Raw genomic sequence first — 17562 nt, 5'->3', positions numbered from 1 at the left:
ACTAGAAACACTCACAAAGCTTCTTCTATTTATCACTGACCCCAACACAGAGGTCTCTAAAAAACCCACAGGACTGTCAAGCACTCATCTTTTCTACTAGGTTTTTTCCTCTTTTGAGTTACCTTTTTCTTGTCAAAAAGGTGACTTTTTATAGTTTAGATCATTCAAAGTAACTCTGTAGTAGAGAAGGTCATGGCTCTTTTCACTGATTCTTACAATAAGACAATTGGAAGTACAAACAAGTGTGGAGTCTTTAGTTTTATTGAACTGACACTTCAGGGGAAATGCTAAATGACCATTAAACCCTCTTCACCCTTCCCACTTCCCCTGTTCCAGAGAGCAACTGACATGGAGTTCTGTCATGATGAGCTCCACACTAGTTAGCCAAACACTTGGCAAGTGCACATCAGTATTAATGCTGCCAGGTTTAATAATCAGTGTTTGGACTGCTGTTAAAATATTTTAATATGATAATTGGGTGGCCCCTCATCCTTTGTCCAATAGCTTAATTTATCCTAGTGACAAGCCTTAATTTTCTGACATATTTTAGACTCGTGTCCAATGTTAGGAGAAGCCCAGCTAAAACTGCAGGGCTTATGTCCAGATACATCAATCACATACTGTTACTCAACTTGAACCTTTAATTATATCATTAAAATTACTCTGCTAGGCTGTTTCTATCTCCATTCTGTGGGAAGTCTGCATTTAAAAAAATAATATTAAAAAACTAACCCAGTAATCTCTAAGATCTTATTTAATTTGAATAATGTGTAATTCTAAGTACATCTTTCTATCCTAACTGGATATTCAGGCATAAGAGCTAGAAGGAAGGGATGTGGAGAATGTTAATGAGTCTGGCCCCCAAAACTAAAAGGTAGTATTGGAAGCTTCTATGAACTAATTTTTTTAAAAGGAGTTAGAAAATAAGACATTCAAAAGATATGTCTGGGACCATTTGCTTTACGTAATAGATCAAGGACAATGACTGTGGTATCATCATGAGTTTTTTGAGTTTATAATTTTTAACTTTCCCAATATTTGTTCATGATCGTTGTTGGAAGGCCTATCAGCACCTAGAAGTAGTTATCATTGAAGCTTTCAAAAGAAAAAGACCTTTGTGGTGGTTTATGGTATGTTATGAGGTGGAACCTGGGACAAAGTATACAGGAGATTGTGTCTGTTCTGCTGCGAACTCTATAGACAGAAGACTCCACACACTATGGCAAATCTGTGGAGAAAGAAGTCAACCTGGCTCATGCTTTAGTTACTTTAAGAATTTGCTCCTGGCCCCGCATGGTGGTTCACACCTGTAATCCCAGCACTTTGGGAGGCCAAGGCAGGTGGATCACCTGAGGTCAGGAGTCTGAGACCAGCCTGGCCAACATGGCAAAATACATCTCTACTAAAATAGCTTCTATCTGTATAATGAAATGAACTTTTTAATGGAAAATCAGGAGAAGCTAGAAAAATAAAACCATCAAGTTTATTAATACAGACACTTCTAGTTTACAGAATTTCAAGTCTACATGTGGTAACTTTCTTCCACTGAAATTTATTTATGAAAATAAATTTGTTTGGTGTACATTATTTGGAAGTCTATTGATGTTCTTGCTAAAAAATGATTTGATAAAAAATAATAATGCTCATCTTTGTGCTTGACAGAGTCTACTTGATAGGGCAAATAGGAAATATTTACATTTCTAATAGCTGGGCTGGGTGTAGCGGTTCACTCCTGTAATCCCAGCACTTGGGAGGCCGAGGTGAGCCTAGGAATTCAAGACCAGGCTGGCCAATATGGTGAAACCCCACCTCTACCAAAAATACAAAAATTAGCCAGACATGGTGACGCATGCCTGTAATCCCAGCTACTCAAGAGGCTGAGGCAGGTGAATCACTTGAACATGAGAAGCAGAGGTTGCAGTGAGCTGAGATATCGGCTGAGGTGGGAGGATTGCTTAAGCCCAGGAGGCTGCAGTGGGCTATGATCTTACCCCTGCACTCCAGCCTGGACGACAGAGTGAGGCTCTGTCTGAAAAAAAAAAAAAAAAAAAAGCACAGACAATGTCTTCACAACAGGTAGAAATCACAAGGGCTGAATAAATTGATGGTTTATAAAGGAGTCATTCCAAGCAGGAAAAATGAAGTAAGTGACATACAAAGACGTGAATCAACATGGCATGCTTGCACAACACACACAGACTGATTTGGTTAAAGGTTTCTGTTGGATGGTACAGAAGATAAATCTAGAAGCATAAATCGTAGAAAAACTGCAGTAGAACTGGAATACCACCCCTTCACACTTGAGTTCTAAGAAGGTAGAATGGTAAGTGCACAGAAGGGAAAATCAATTTGGCAGACTGCCAAAAACTCTAAGTCCTCTAAAAGTCTGCATTTCTTGCAAAATAGTGCTGGTCTAATTGTTTTTACCCTATGTCATCAATGATCTCTTTTCCACTTTATTAATAATTAAGCCTTAAATATATAGGAAACCTCCTTGAAACTGGACTTTGTTTCAGAATGTCATACATGAAGTATAATTAGAAAATAATATATTAATATTAGTAATTGCCATTTACTGTTAAGAAGATCTTATGTAGAAAGACTAGTCATATGTGATGAAGTAGTTACTAGATGCTTCTAAAGTTGCATTAAAGTATCACAATATGGAAAAAGCATTGGGATATAGTATGAGATCAAAATCAGTTACTAATATAGCACCTAAAGACAAGAAAGGATCTTGTTTTGGACATTGATAAGGAGGGTATACTGAATGAAGCTGTGCTGCCTATGTAAATTGTTTAATATCTCTCTGATAACTTTAAAGAATAAAAACACAAACTTAAATTATCAAAAACGTGTTTTACTTGAAATACTACAAACCAACACTCTCTTTATCCTGTAACGGGAGTCTGTGTTTTATGTTTCCCATTGGTTTCCTCAGACTCAGATTAGTCCTAAAGAAGGGTGGCAGGTGTACAGCTCAGCTCAAGATCCTGATGGGCGGTGCATTTGCACAGTTGTTGCTCCGGAACAAAACCTGTGTTCCCGGGATGCCAAAAGCAGGCAACTTCGCCAACTACTGGAAAAGGTAGGTGTCCTGTGTCCCCTATGCATGTTTTTAGTAAAATCGACCATTCTTTGCAAAGGAAATATGGCAGAGCCGATAATAGTGAAGAGGATTCTTTCAATTTTCGTCTCCTTTCTCAAATAAGCTTTTTTCGGGTCCTTGAAAGGGTTACCTCAAGCTTCCTGCTGTTGTCCTTGTCCTATTTCTATGACTTTTTACTTTTTCTAAACTTGGCAACTTAAGACTGGCTCTCTACCATATATCTTAATCTCTAGTTAATATCTCATTAAGAAATAAAAAAAAAAAGCATCTTATTCTGAAGCCAAAAATTCAGTTCGACTCTCAGGATCACATTACACTCTTGGATCTCAAACTTTTGAATCCCATGAAAACCTTACAAGAAAGTTAAAATAATTGCATGTGATATGCAAGCTATCTGGACAGATAATGAATAATTCCAAATGTTTATCATCATTCTCTAAGTCATTCCTTTTAACATTAAGCTCTTCAATTTCATTTAATACCATTCTCTCCATAATTTACTTAATATGGATTCATAACAATCAAACGCAGAATGTCTTTGATTTTTACACATAAATGTGAGCTCATGAAAGGTTATTTATGTCTAGTTGGGAGGGAGGAAAACCAGTGAATGGTTCTGTCAAATATTCTCACTCAGACTTTCACTGTGCTGGGCTCTAAATGTAGTAAGACAGCTGGGATGGCCAGATTACGGAAATATGACGTGTTTGGATTCTAAATGTCATTAGGAATAATAAGATAAATTAGTATGTGTTTTAGAGGACATCATGCTTAACAATTCACTCTGTGTGATGTCATTTTCATGATCACCCACACATTTATGGCATTGAATAGAAACTTTTTAACAAAAAATGAAGAGAAGCTAGAAAAATGAAATCATCGTTTTATTTTTAATAGAGACACTCCTTATTTACACAATTTCAAGCTGCCATGGTGACTTTCTTCCACTGCTATATAGTGAAAATAAGTTTCCTCTTTGTATATTATTTGCAAGTATATTGATGCTCTAAGATTTTAAGATTTTTTTCATGTGCTTATGCAAAGCGTAATCTGTTTCTCCTTCCCCTCTGCTTGAAGCTATCATCGCCTATTGGCTCTTTCTTCTTAAGCCTCCTTTTATGGTAAGATCCCATCCTTTCGGCTCCCTCAATATCTGTCTTCCAACAAGAGCATATGTCATTTTTGTTCAGAATAATGACTCCAGCTAGCATGCATCTAACTATTAGAAACCATGACAAGGCCGGGTGTGCTGGCTCGCGCCTGTAATCCCAACACTTTGGGAGGCCGAGGCAGGTGGATCACCTGAGGCCAGGAGTTGGCAACACAGCCTCGCCAGCAGGGCAAAACACCATCTCTACTAAAAGTACAAAAATTAACTGGGCGTTGTGGTGTGCACCTGTAATACCAGCTACTCGGGAGATTGAGGCAGGAGAATCTCTCGAACCTGGGAGGCGGAGGTTGCAATGAGTCAAGAACTCACCACTGCACTCCAGCCTGGATGACAGAGCAAGAATTGTGATTATTCTTGGATTTATTTTCCAATGTTGACTTTTTATTTATATAAAAATTCAAATATATATTTGATTTTGTTTGTTTACCAGGGAAATTATTTACATTAGTAAAAAGATCTAATCTTTTACATCCAATTTTGCTGTTCTGTTAAATTGTATTTCCCTTCAGATAATCAACATTCTTCACCAATCTTCTTTTCTACCCAGAAATACCTTTTTTTCTACATAAACTAAGGTGAGAGATTTTCTTAGACACCATACTTTATCTACTGTGTTGCTATTTTCCAGTACACCGTTAGATACACCTACACATAGACTCAAACATTTCTTCAAAAATCAGTTGAAAAAATTCAAGTAAAGTATAAATGTCAGAAGGTGGATAATTCCCTTTACAGGTTCAAAGTGAAATGTATTTCAGAGCTATGATAAAAACTGGGAATTAGTGAAAGATGAATAAAGCAAAAATGTATGAAAGCATTATACTGGTTGGTTGAAAATAATCGTAGAAATTAATATGACCACTCCATCCATCCAACAGGTAATTTGTCATCCAACAGGTAATTTGTCTGAATGTTTTCAAGAAATTCTAGAACATCATGCTTTTCAAAAGTTATTAATACATAAATGACAAAAAAACAACAAAATTTATTAACAAATTTGAAGTCACCACAAGGTAGATGTGTTACATTTACCATACGGTAGTTTTAGGGCAACAGAGGAATCGTAAGTTGTGTGCGCTCTTTTACAGTGGCCTGAAGGAGGTTAAGTAGCACTGGCTTGCTGCACTGATCCAAAGAAAAGATGTCTGGGATATCACAGTATTTCAGACTGAGCCAGTCCCTTGCTCATCTCTCTATAGTTTCACATATATCCAAGGCACCAAAGGGCAAACAAGAGCATGACCTTTAAGAACCTCCTTCACTTTTAACCAAAAAGATTGATTTAGTCATATAGAAGGGAATATTGTTAATAAAAACAATATTCACAACAATAGTTCCCATTATTAGTATATTTTTGTATTATGTTTTGTATCGACTTCATCCAATCCTTGCAGAAGGGGTAGCTATCTTTCTAAGTTTATATGAAAGAAAACTGGTGGTTTTTAGGTTGAAACCTTTCCAGTGTCACTCAATCAGTAGGTTGTGGGCTGTAACAGGTCTGTTTGCATTTTCTCAATGCTATGCCAGTATCATACAAAATGCCATTGGTATATCCACACTTATTTAAGTGACGCTCTGTTTACCATTTTTAACAAGTATTTATACTATTGAATATTAAAATATATATATAATTGGTTTCACAGTATTTCAGGTCTTAGTATGCCAAAACTAAAATTGTTCACCTAAAAAATTATTTGTTTGTTAACTATGTAGCTTCCCTGTAAGTTAAAGATATCTTCTATTAGCTAAGTCAATATTTCCTAAAGTGTGATTTTTTGAATAGGACACTGCCATCATCCTCACCAACAACATAAATTTAAGAAACATTGTATATGATACTTCACTCTTGAAGATTTCTAATACAAAGTTTGCTACTAAAGGTTTTGTTAAGTCCTACAGTCAAGACATCTGTTTATAAGTGTTAAACTCAAGGCTGTCCAAACATATTTAATTAATAGAATTTTTTTTCAGGTAGCTGCACTAATCATGAGTGAGACTGAAAATCTAAGTTAATTTGTGTTTAAGTTCAGAAAATCCCCAGATATTTTATTTATACAAAGAACCAGAATAAATAGAAATTCCAAAAAAATTATCTGGGAAGGGTGACAATGAACTTGCCAATCTATGCTGAGAGATCCTAATCACAGAAACACCTCTGGAAAGCTGAATCACAGAACAACCGCAGAGACAAGCCGACAAAAAGAGGGAACATAGCAGACAGTTCTCCTTCCCTATATATGTCGTCATGGGTATCCAGTCTCCTGTATCATCAGGAAACTGATGCTCTGTGGGCCTCCATAGCAAGTGGGAAACTAAACAATCTTAGGTACAGCCAGCCGGAGATGCTTAAGACAACCTGAAGCCAAATCCTGCCCAATTAGACAGCTCTAGCTCTAGCCATTACCCCTAATGTAGCTCCTCTAATTACACATGATTCTGCAATATAGGTCACAATCAAGTCTTAGCAAAAATTATCTCAGTGCATTTTCCTGTAACACAAACGAAGTTGAAAATTAACTTTATAGGGTGAGTCAAAGACAGAAATAAAGACAGTCTATTTTAACTTTATCCAGAATACCTTATCTTTCCCATCATTTTCTAATTGTAGGACTTGGCCCAGGTACATAGAATTATTTCCAGTATATCAGCTATGCTAATGCTAGACAAATGGCATATGTAAATAAGTAGACAGTTTTTTTTAATGCAAATGGATTTTCCTTATTCATGTTTAACCACAAATGAAGTTAGAAAATTATGTTGAAAGCATTGCATTTATCCACAATGTCGTCACCATGCTTTCAATGTTGTCTTAGTAATTTTGTGTGAGACTAGATATTTTTAAAAATAAAAATAAAGCTTTCTCAATATTAAACTTTTAGTAAATTAAGAAATACTTATAGTCCTATAATGCTGTTGCTTAACCAGAGAGAGGAGGAGGAAGACTCTCCTTAAAATTCTAATTACTTATTATTACTATTACAAACCCAGATAATTTCACTCAATAAATATTTATTGAGCACTTATTCTGTGCCTGGTTCTGTGTACGGTTTTGGAAATAGGAGATATGAGTAAGACACAGCTTCTAACCTCATGGAGCTCACAGAGGAAGAGCCACTTCCTTGCCCCTACCCCACATCCACATAACACAATTAGTTTTAAGATAAGCCAGACTGTATTATGTCCTAAAAGGACAGGATTCAAATAGGGCAAGGTGATGGATCAAGACAGCAGAGGGAATAGCAAAGGGTGAAAAAAAGCCAAAGAACTGAGGCAGGCCAAGGCAGTATTCATTACCTTTTGCCAATATTATAGTTCTAAGGAATGTATCAATTACGGGACCTTTACATCTGGTTGATCCATTAAGCATTGTCACTTTATCTGATGACAAAAATTTGTGTCTGAACAAGTCATCCCTTTGTAATTCACATTTTTTCAATGAAAATAGCTTTTTACTGATTGTGTGTGTGTGCAAGTATGTGTATTTGATTTAGAATAAACAGATTGGCCGGGCACAGTGACTCACACCTGTAATCCCAGCACATTGGGAGGTCAAAATGGGTGGATCACCTGAGGTCAGGAGTTCGAGACCAGCCTGACCAACATGGTAAAACCCCAACTCTACTAAAAATACAAAAATTAGCCAGGCGTGGTGGCATGCACCCGTAATCCCATATACTCAGGAGGCTGAGACAGGAGAATTGCTTGAACCCGGGAGGTGGAGGTTGCTGTGAGCTGAGATCACGCCACTGCACTCCAGCCTGGGTGACAGAGTGAGACCTCATCTCACAAACAACAGCAACAACAACAACAGCAACAAAAAAGATGAAAGTATGTAAAGATCTTTATGTTTGCTTTTCTCATTGAAATCATTCCATGTTGAGCAGTACTTCTCAAACTTTAATAGACATAGGAATCACTTGGGAATCTCGATAAAATGTAGATTTTGATTCAGTAGTTCTGGATGAGCCTTTCTGAGATTTTGCATTTCTGACAAACTCCTAGGTGATACCAAAATTGTTGCTTTGAATACTAACAGTAGAGAGATCTATCTTATTCTTTATAATGGGTCATTCATATTCCATTTCTCTATTTAACAAATCCCCCATTATTAGACCTGTCTACCAAGCACTTGCTGTAGTTACCATTTTCCGGGTTCCTCAAACACCATGCTGTCCAATTTAGGGAGTCTTCTAGTACTGCTACTTGTCTTGGTCAATTCAGTCTCACCCCTGGGAGTACTTCAGACCCATTAAGAACTTATTGAGCTAGAATGAATGCATTCTAGGCCTCTTCAACTCTTCACTACCATCCACAACTGCTAAACATCCTAGATATTTAAGAAGTTAGAATTAGTATTTAGAGAAACAACTTATTTTGACATTTAACAGGTTGGGGTGTTATTAGCTTACAAAGCCTTAAAATGAAAATCCTATTTTTAAAGCTTATTTTTCTAATGTATTAAACTCATTTATATTCAGTCAGTTCTAATGATAGAATGCCCATTTTTAAATTTCCTATCTAGGTATAATTTTCTCTTGCTGAATTGTTTAAATGTTTATCTTGAAGACTTGCTCTTCTGAAAATGTGTCATATGGGAATGCAATTATGAATTTGGCACTTCTAGTTTTTATGTTAACGATATTTTTGCTATTTTTTTTAGTTATTGCACAAACCTGCAAACAGATAATAATGTACAGACAATATTCTTGTTTAACAGGTTCAGAACATGTCCCAGTCTATTGAAGTCTTAAACTTGAGAACTCAGAGAGATTTCCAATATGTTTTAAAAATGGAAACCCAAATGAAAGGGTTGAAGGCAAAGTTTCGGCAGATTGAAGATGATCGAAAGACACTTATGACCAAGCATTTTCAGGTAGGTTTGACTTCTGCAATCTTGTCAATCCAAATCAGACACGGAGTGGGATGGACAGCAGTGGGGCACTCAGCTAGAAATGACTATGCATTGGCCCATGTGTGCAAAGTAAAAGACTCATAGGGATTTCAGTCATCTCTCCACTGAAACTGACCATTAGCTGGTAGGACGACATAGAAGCCTTGCTATAAAAAAAAAAGCTTCATCATTATAGAGTTTGGTGGAGTTTCTGAAACAAGGAAAATTTCCTCAAGGAAAATTAATAATTAAATTATAAATGTTTCTCTAATGGTTTTATGCCCTGCTAATATGAAGAAAGATGTAGATGGTATAAATTATTTAAAGAGACAACTATGCCATTAATATGAGCATATGGAGAGAGTTATTTCATAAATTTATACAAATATTTTTCTAGATTTTAAGTGTTTTATTGGTAATTATTTACAAATACTGAAAATGGAGAAAGAAATCATGCTATGTGGACTTTTGTTAACTATCTATGAAAGAGTTACGAATTTTAAGAAAAAAACTCTTGGCCTGCTAATGCAATTTGAGCTCCCATTAAAAGTAAACCATTTGCCTTACCAAGGCACAGCCCATAGTTCATAAAACACTGTGGTTGCCCACTTAATAGCCTCTAGATTTCTTGTGAATTAGGAAGTGAGATTCACGGCTGATGTTGAGGGAGTGGATCTGAATTCAAGTCCTTGGAAAGGAAAAGATTGCTTCCTACACATAATGGTGTCTGGTGGGGAGCTAGTGAGGGACATATAACTGAGTCTCTGCATAACACATTTGAATGTGGCAGAAAGTTTCATGGTTTTGTAATTTTCTTCAGTGGTACTCAAGAGACTGAGTAAAGAGGTATGGAAGAGAGTTACACTCTGAACTCATTTTAAACTTTTACCCAGAAGGTGACAACAGAAGAAAAAGAGGGCAAGAAAGTTAAGGGTATTGAAAAGAGAGGGAACTGAAGTGATTAGTCATAAGATCTAAATTGAAGAGAGAAGTAAGCAAAGCCAGCAGGTTAAGAAATTAGGACAAACTAGAGCAAGATTTAAAATATACTTAAATTTAAAGATTATTGAAAATGAGAGTATGAGTGAACTGGATAAATAGGAAACTTATGGATAAATGGTAAACAGAGAAGAATATGAGGTTGAAGAGCAAAATAATTAATTTTAGCCAGTATCTATTGAGCACATACATACCACACACAAGGTGCGGCTGGCCCCTCTGCTGGATGTATAATACATAATCTCTCTTCTATGAAAGACAACTAACAGGCAGGTGAATTGATGGTGAATTAAGGCATAAACATTACTCAGGAGGGCAAAGGGAGGAGCAATTAATTTTGCTTTAAAAAGACCAGGAGAAGAGTTATGAGAAAGCAGTTTCATACTGGTGACCCTACCCCTCCACTACTAAATTATAGGGGGAGTCGAGAAAACCAAAAGATTTACTATGTCAATTTTCAGTGCTCAGGGTTAGAGTGTAGATGGTAAAATAACAATGTGAACCCAATGCTGGGGTCATCCGCAAAGTAGAAAATAGCAAGCTGGCACCTTAGGTGTGGGAAGAACATTCCCAGAAGGAACTAGTCAGGAGGAGAGGAGCTCAGACTATCTGGCACAGATGGACAATGCAGTGAGAATTCTGCAAAGCCAAAGGACAGCTCGAGAGTGTAAGGGTTGACAGGGCTGGGAAATGCATGATGAAGCATGTGCATCTTTGGGAACTTTTGACAGAAGACAGGAAACTAAGAAACAAAAAGGATACAAAACTGAGATAAACCCCAAAGAAATAATGTGCCTAGTCCTGTAAATTGCCTAGCAGCAAATCAGCAGGCTACTGATAAGAAAACAATTTTCAGGCAGCAGCACCTGTGACAATGACTTGGATTTTCTAGTTCATGTATTCCAAGTATATGCTGAAGTTATATGTCAAAATCCAAATAATAGTAATGATAATAACAATAATGATTTTTCAGAATATTATACTTATTCAAAGTACAGTTCTAAGCACTTTCAGGATCTTAACTGTATAATCCTCACAACAATCTTGTAACTCAGGCACTATTTTCATTTCCATTTTAAAAATAAGGAAGCTGATGCATAAAGAGTGTATTGGTCTATTCTCAACATTGCTATAAAGATCTGCACTGAGACCGGGTAACGTGTGAAAGAAAGAGGATTAATTGACTTACAGTTCTGCGTGGCTGGGGAGGCCTCAGGAAACTTATAATCATGGTGGAACGGGAAGCAGGCACCTTCCTCACAAGGCAGCAGGAGGGGGAGAGAGAGAGAGAGAGAGAGAGAGAGAGAGAGAGAGAGAGAGAGAGAGCATGAATGCAGAAGTACCACACTTTAAAACCATCAGCTCTCATGAGAACTCACTCAGTATCAGAACAGCATGGGGGAAATCGCCCCCATGATACAATCACCTTTCACCTGGTCCCTCCTGACATATGGGCATTACAACTTGGGATAAGGTATAGGTGGGGACACAGAGCCAAACCATATCAAAGAGATTGAGTAATTTGTCCAGAGACATATATCTAATATGCATGAGAACCAAGATTCAACACACAAAATCCAACTCCAGACTTATACCTCCTAACACTAATGCTGCATTGTTTCTCCAAGTAGACTTTAGGTCTGTGAATTACAAATAATAATCATTAGGTGCTCAACATATATTTGTGGAGTTTATTTATTTGTTGAGACCTACCATGAGCTGGATTTTGTTCTAGGTGCTAGTACTATACTTGAAAAGAGGAAATGGAACATTCCAAAGTAAATTCAATATTGAAGAATACTTTTTAAAAAATCTTCCTACCCCGTCTCTACTAAAAATACAAAAAAAAATTATCCAGGTGTGGTGGCAGGCGCTTGTAGTCCCAGCTACTCAAGAGACTGAGGCAGGAGAATGGTGTGAACTCCGGAGGTGGAGCTTGCAGTGAACCGAGATCGCACCACTGCACTCCAGCCTGGGCGACAGAGCGAGACTCCGTCTCAAAAGAAAAAAAAAAAAATTCCCTCTGATACACAATTTCCATCTTATCAAGAATGTTAAGTAGGTTTTGTCTTCTACACTCTTTCAGACAGAAAGCTTATACCAACTACTATACTTGAGATTGTCATTATTAGATGAAGAGATTGATGTTGGCTTAGTCTAGCTAAGAACTTGGATATAAAAGCAACATAGTAGAAAGTGAAATATTAGAAGAAATTAGCAAACACAGATCTATGCTATTCTACTGTAATCTTTTAAGTATTTGATATGAGCATTGGGTGGACTTTCTAATGCTCTCATATAAGTTTCCAGAGTTTCACAATTGATTGCCAATCATCAACTTAGGAATTGTTGAAAAGATTAACAAATCTAAATACCTAGTTTTGAATTGAGGGAGAAGAAAAGCTACCAGCATTTTCACATTGAATTGCTCTCTTTTAAATATGGCCATAGTATGATGTAAAACCTTTGATTGTAACAGTTGTTATAATGTGCAGAAAATGATACTAACAGAAATATTCTCATTAAAATCCTAATGAAACAATTGTGTCTTCCTTTAGGGATGCTGCAAGATACTCTGATAAGTCTGTTTCCAAATGAGCTGACAAAATGAGCAAAGCTCTGCAATTCTGCCTTTGACTGTGATATTTATGAATCTTTCTCATTATTAAGTATCTCCATAGCCTCCCACTCAATATGTACATGTGAACAAATTCAAAGATTCTGAACTTACAGAGCAAGTGGAAATTTCCCCACAAGAAACTCAAGCCCATAAATCAGGGCAGCAATGAGAGCTCCTGCTATTTTAATGCATTTATAGTAATAGCATCTCCTGAATGTAATCTAAAAATGCAATTTTCAGCTCCTTACATTAGTGTACAGTATGATTTCTGACAGCACCTATGTATTATTCTCAAATAATCATAAGAGGGACAACTCTTTCCACAAATGATATTATTTCTAATAAATTAATAATTGAATCAAACTCCTGAAATAAATAAGTGCATATATATATATGCATATATATACACCTATCCACTACTATGAAGTTAAAGAGAAAAAAGTAAAGGTGACATGTCTAGAGACTAAGGTGAAATTGTAGGCATGTTTCAGTCCTGTTATGGCTAGGGGTGAGGGATACTGCTTGACAACATACACTTCGTGTGTGTGTGTGTGTGTGTATTTGTGTGTGTGTGTGTTTGATGAAAGTCAATGCTTCAGCTTCAAACAACTCTGTGTAACTGGCTCATCTGTTACATAAATTACACACTTTGGTTTCTTAAAGAGTTAATTCACTACATGGGCAAGCAATTCTGCCATACATAACGACCTCTAAATTATCTATGGTAAAATAAATGGAGTCGAAGTATAGGTAATAATTCAAATTAGTAAACAGTAACATACATTTCTTTGAGCCTTGGGAAGCTTCACGTGATTTATTATACTTTCTAAACTTACCTCATAATGAAGTTGTGCTAAAATTGATATTTAAAAGATCAAGGAATACCTGAGCACAAAGGAAAAACAAAGTTGGTAGATGGCCATGATGGAAAAATTCTAAGTGTCAGAGAAAAGCTGATCCAGAGTCCAAAATTTTCTGTATGTGCCCCATAACATGGATATTTAGTAGGTGGATGATTAGACTCAACTGGACAATCATAGGGTATTTGATCTATTTTCAGTCACTTTATTCAAACTTAATTCATAATTAGAAGATGGATTCTGCTTATATTTCTTAATTAGATAATACATCGTTCACTATATAAAATGTTACCAGAAAACGAGATAGTATATAACCCATAGTTTCTACTATAGGAAGTTTTTCTAATTATAATAAGGAGACATTTGCTGTAGAAAAGTAAGCATTAAAGAAAGATTCTTGTATAGAAAAGCTGAAATAAATGGACTTACTACTAATCATCAAATGACCACTTAAATTTTCACAAAATACCTAATTTCAACCAAAAATCAATAAGAAATGTTGAAACTGTTTTAATAATTTCCTTTAAGTATCATAATAAAAGGAACAGAGTAGCATGATCTGTTTTAAATGACTCTCAGGAACAATAGACTGCTTTTCACAGGAGTTGAAAGAGAAAATGGATGAGCTCCTGCCTTTGATCCCTGTGCTGGAACAGTACAAAACAGATGCTAAGTTAATCACCCAGTTCAAGGAGGAAATACGGAATCTGTCTGCTGTCCTCACTGGAATTCAGGAGGAAATTGGTGCCTATGACTACGAGGAACTACATCAAAGAGTACTGAGCTTGGAAACCAGACTTCGTGACTGCATGAAAAAGCTAAGTGAGTATGGCAATTTCATTTGTCTAAGTTACATTTTTATATAGTTTCAAAGAAAATTGTGTTCTTACGTTTTATAAAGAGTCATAAAATATCTAATTAGAAAGAAACCAGAGCCCATTTTCTAAGTGTGAAGTGTCCCCTAATGACTTAAGCATGTGTGGGTACTCTGCGCTAGACTAATGATTTGTTGATTTTTAGAGCACTGTGTTACCATTTGGTGGCTTCAAATAAGTAGTCTGGCAAATACAGTCAATTCTATGGACTACACTAGTGGATATACATTTCATTTTCCAATATGTGATATCAGTCATTGCTTGGCTAGAGGAAAAGGCTTTTTTTTTTTTTTTTGCTTAGTGGAGAAATTTAGAGACTAGGGAAAGGTAAGTTATCCTGGGACCAAATGTCAAACAGCAATTATTAAAGAAAATGGAAACAATTCCTCCAATTTACAGAATTGCCATCAACTGCTCTGATCTACTCAAGAAATGATAAGGTGGCAACTACTTCAATAGGAACTCACCACTACGTAAAGAATCAAGCATGTGACATGCATGGGTCATGGACTCTAGTTCTTGCCTCCTAAAATGTGTGGTCCAATCTGGTCTGAGTTACAAATTCTTTCATGATATCCATGAGCTAATTATTCAGTTTAAGTCAACATGGGACTAGTCTGCAACTTGAATGTGAAATAAACAAGTGGTCAGGAATCGAATAAGGAAGAGTTACAAGTTTATTTAGGATCAGTATTTTAGTTGTTGACATGATGTGACATGACAGGGAGGGCAAGTCAATACCCATAGAAAGTGTTCTCTCAAGATAAATACATCCTTTTGTGGATCAGGAAAATTGGGAAGAGAAGTAAAGAACACACAAAAAAATGATTAATTTCTAGTAAAGAAGACTTTAGTGAATAAATGTAAACATTTAAAATAAAATCTGAGTGGCTTACAAGAACATTGTAAAGACTATTTTACAAATATGCTTCAAGTGATAAAAAGAGATCCAAAATGCAAAATGTTGCATTTGGTTATCACAGTCTCAAAATAGTGTGGGAAATTGCTACATTAGAGGCTCCTCTGTCATCATAACAGGATTTCTAAAAGAATCCAACAAAATGAATCAGGAGGAAATAAGGTAAACCTGAAGGCCTAAACACACGTTCAAGAATCCTCAGCTCTGTATTCCTCGTCAAACACAGTCTGCATTTTTTCATTTACGGTTGGTCTCCTAACAGTCAACTTTGTATAATAGATTCTGTGATTCCAGTTTTCATTCCTCTCTAACTCATTGTACACATTATTGCCCAAGGGATTTTCTGAAGTATAAACCTGAAATTATTTTGCTCTGCTTAAAATCTCCTATGGATACCTTATGTCATAGGATACAGTCCATGGCTTACGTGACCCTTCACGTGTGGCCCCTTCTGTATCTCCAGGCTTAGTTTTTGCCACTTCTCTCGTCACATACTAAGTCCCAGTCATGTGTGCCTTACACTGTCTTACCATGGAGCTGTTATACGATGCTGGTTGTTTCTGCTCCTGAAACACTCCTTCCCCTATGTACCCAGCCTCCATCAACACACTTTCACCTGCCACATGTGATAAACTATTCATTCGTCAGGTCTCAGTTTAAATGTTGTGTCTTGCTAGAATCATTCATTGCCTTCCCGGACTAGGCTTGTGTCCTTGCCAGGCACTTCCAAACCCTGATATTTCACTAATGATTGGATTTCTCTCGTTTCATTATCATTGCATGTGTGGTACAATGTGTCTTGCTAGACTTTTTTTCCGAGGACAAGAACAATGTCTATCATGTTCACTCTACATGTTGTATCTTCCAATGCCTAGAAAACTACCTGGTGAAGAAAAGTCACTCAATAAATATCTGGTGAATGAATTTACTCTATAAGGAGTCATAGGAATAATTTACACACTTTTCAACAGAGTATTACCTATCTCAAGTAACAGAGAATTATCTGTTTTACTCATAACAAGAGACGCATCTTTTTAGCCACATCCTATTTGAGCCAAAATGGCAGGACATTATAAGACTAAGCAAGGGAAAAGTTATTTATTTAACATAACACTTAAATAATTCTTTTACATGCTCTGCTTTTATAATTCAAGTTGTGGAGTTTATGGTTAATATACAATAGGTAAACATTACTTACATAAGGAAATTTTGCTGTTATATTTGATTCTTTTTATATTAAGAAATATCTTTAGTTTAATGTCCATATTAGTGACAGGGCTTGCCAGATGTTTTCTCCACAAAATAAGATAAGAAGTAAATCTCAAATGAAGAATTACCCAGTGTCCTCAATAATATGAAGTTTACAAAGAAATATCCAGATGCATTTTGTATTAGCTCATAAAATATCTGGTTAAAGATTTTCTGCAAGTGACAATCTGTAGGATTTGTCTGTGTGGGGTTTTGACTTTCTTTTGAGGAGGAGGTCCATTTGTTATAGAGAAACCATTCCAGACCCTGAGAATCAATTCACTCTTTTATTCCTAGCATGTCACAATAAACCCAAGCACATAGGCATTGCATGTAGTGACCCAGCATCTGCTGAGTACAAATGCACTCTACTGAAGTAAGGATAGGCAATAGAATGATTCTAGTTAGTAAACTTCCTGAAACTTAAAAGTATGTCAGTTATGTTTTTGAATGAACAACACAGAAAACAACTTCTGGGATTTGCTCAATTTTAGAAATGAGCTTTCCTTCTACAGGTATTCTGTCTGGTTTACCTAGACGGAAATAATCTGTACTGCAGCTGGGTAGTTCTATATTCTCCTCAGCTCTTTTTTAACCCCATTTGTTTGTTTTTTCTAACCCACATATAACCCCCCACATATAGCCCCTTCCAATACTGAAAAAGATATTTTGGACAAAGAGGGTTAATCTAAATAGGCACACATTCATCCTTTTTATTCTTCCTGTTTAATTTTGCATAATATTTCTATAGCATCCTTATGCTTAGGACTTGATCCTTAATGTGTGTAACATCACGAATCTTTTTAATTAATTTTCTCCAGTGGATCACAATGTTAGAAATAATTTGATTGTCAAATAAACTGCTTTAAT

The 17562-nt window shown here is 36.2% G+C and overlaps 1 protein-coding gene across 3 annotated transcripts in view; it reads left to right on the top strand.

The window, feature by feature from the left end:
- The window catches only part of OLFM3 (olfactomedin 3), a 201042-nt gene that overhangs the window by 164237 nt on the left and 19243 nt on the right, over nucleotides 1-17562 (top strand). For all 3 annotated transcript variants that reach the window (XM_025392128.1, XM_025392137.1, XM_025392120.1), the window contains 3 exons: nucleotides 2942-3088; nucleotides 8998-9153; nucleotides 14253-14472. In XM_025392128.1, coding sequence (XP_025247913.1) covers nucleotides 2942-3088; nucleotides 8998-9153; nucleotides 14253-14472 — 523 coding nt within the window. The remainder of the gene's footprint in view (nucleotides 1-2941; nucleotides 3089-8997; nucleotides 9154-14252; nucleotides 14473-17562) is intronic.

The sequence above is a fragment of the Theropithecus gelada genome, chromosome 1 (assembly GCF_003255815.1).
Source record: "Theropithecus gelada isolate Dixy chromosome 1, Tgel_1.0, whole genome shotgun sequence".
NCBI classification, from domain to species: domain Eukaryota; kingdom Metazoa; phylum Chordata; class Mammalia; order Primates; family Cercopithecidae; genus Theropithecus; species Theropithecus gelada.
The sequence above is the reverse complement of the archived record's forward strand: the minus strand, read 5'-3'. Positions and strand labels throughout refer to the sequence as shown.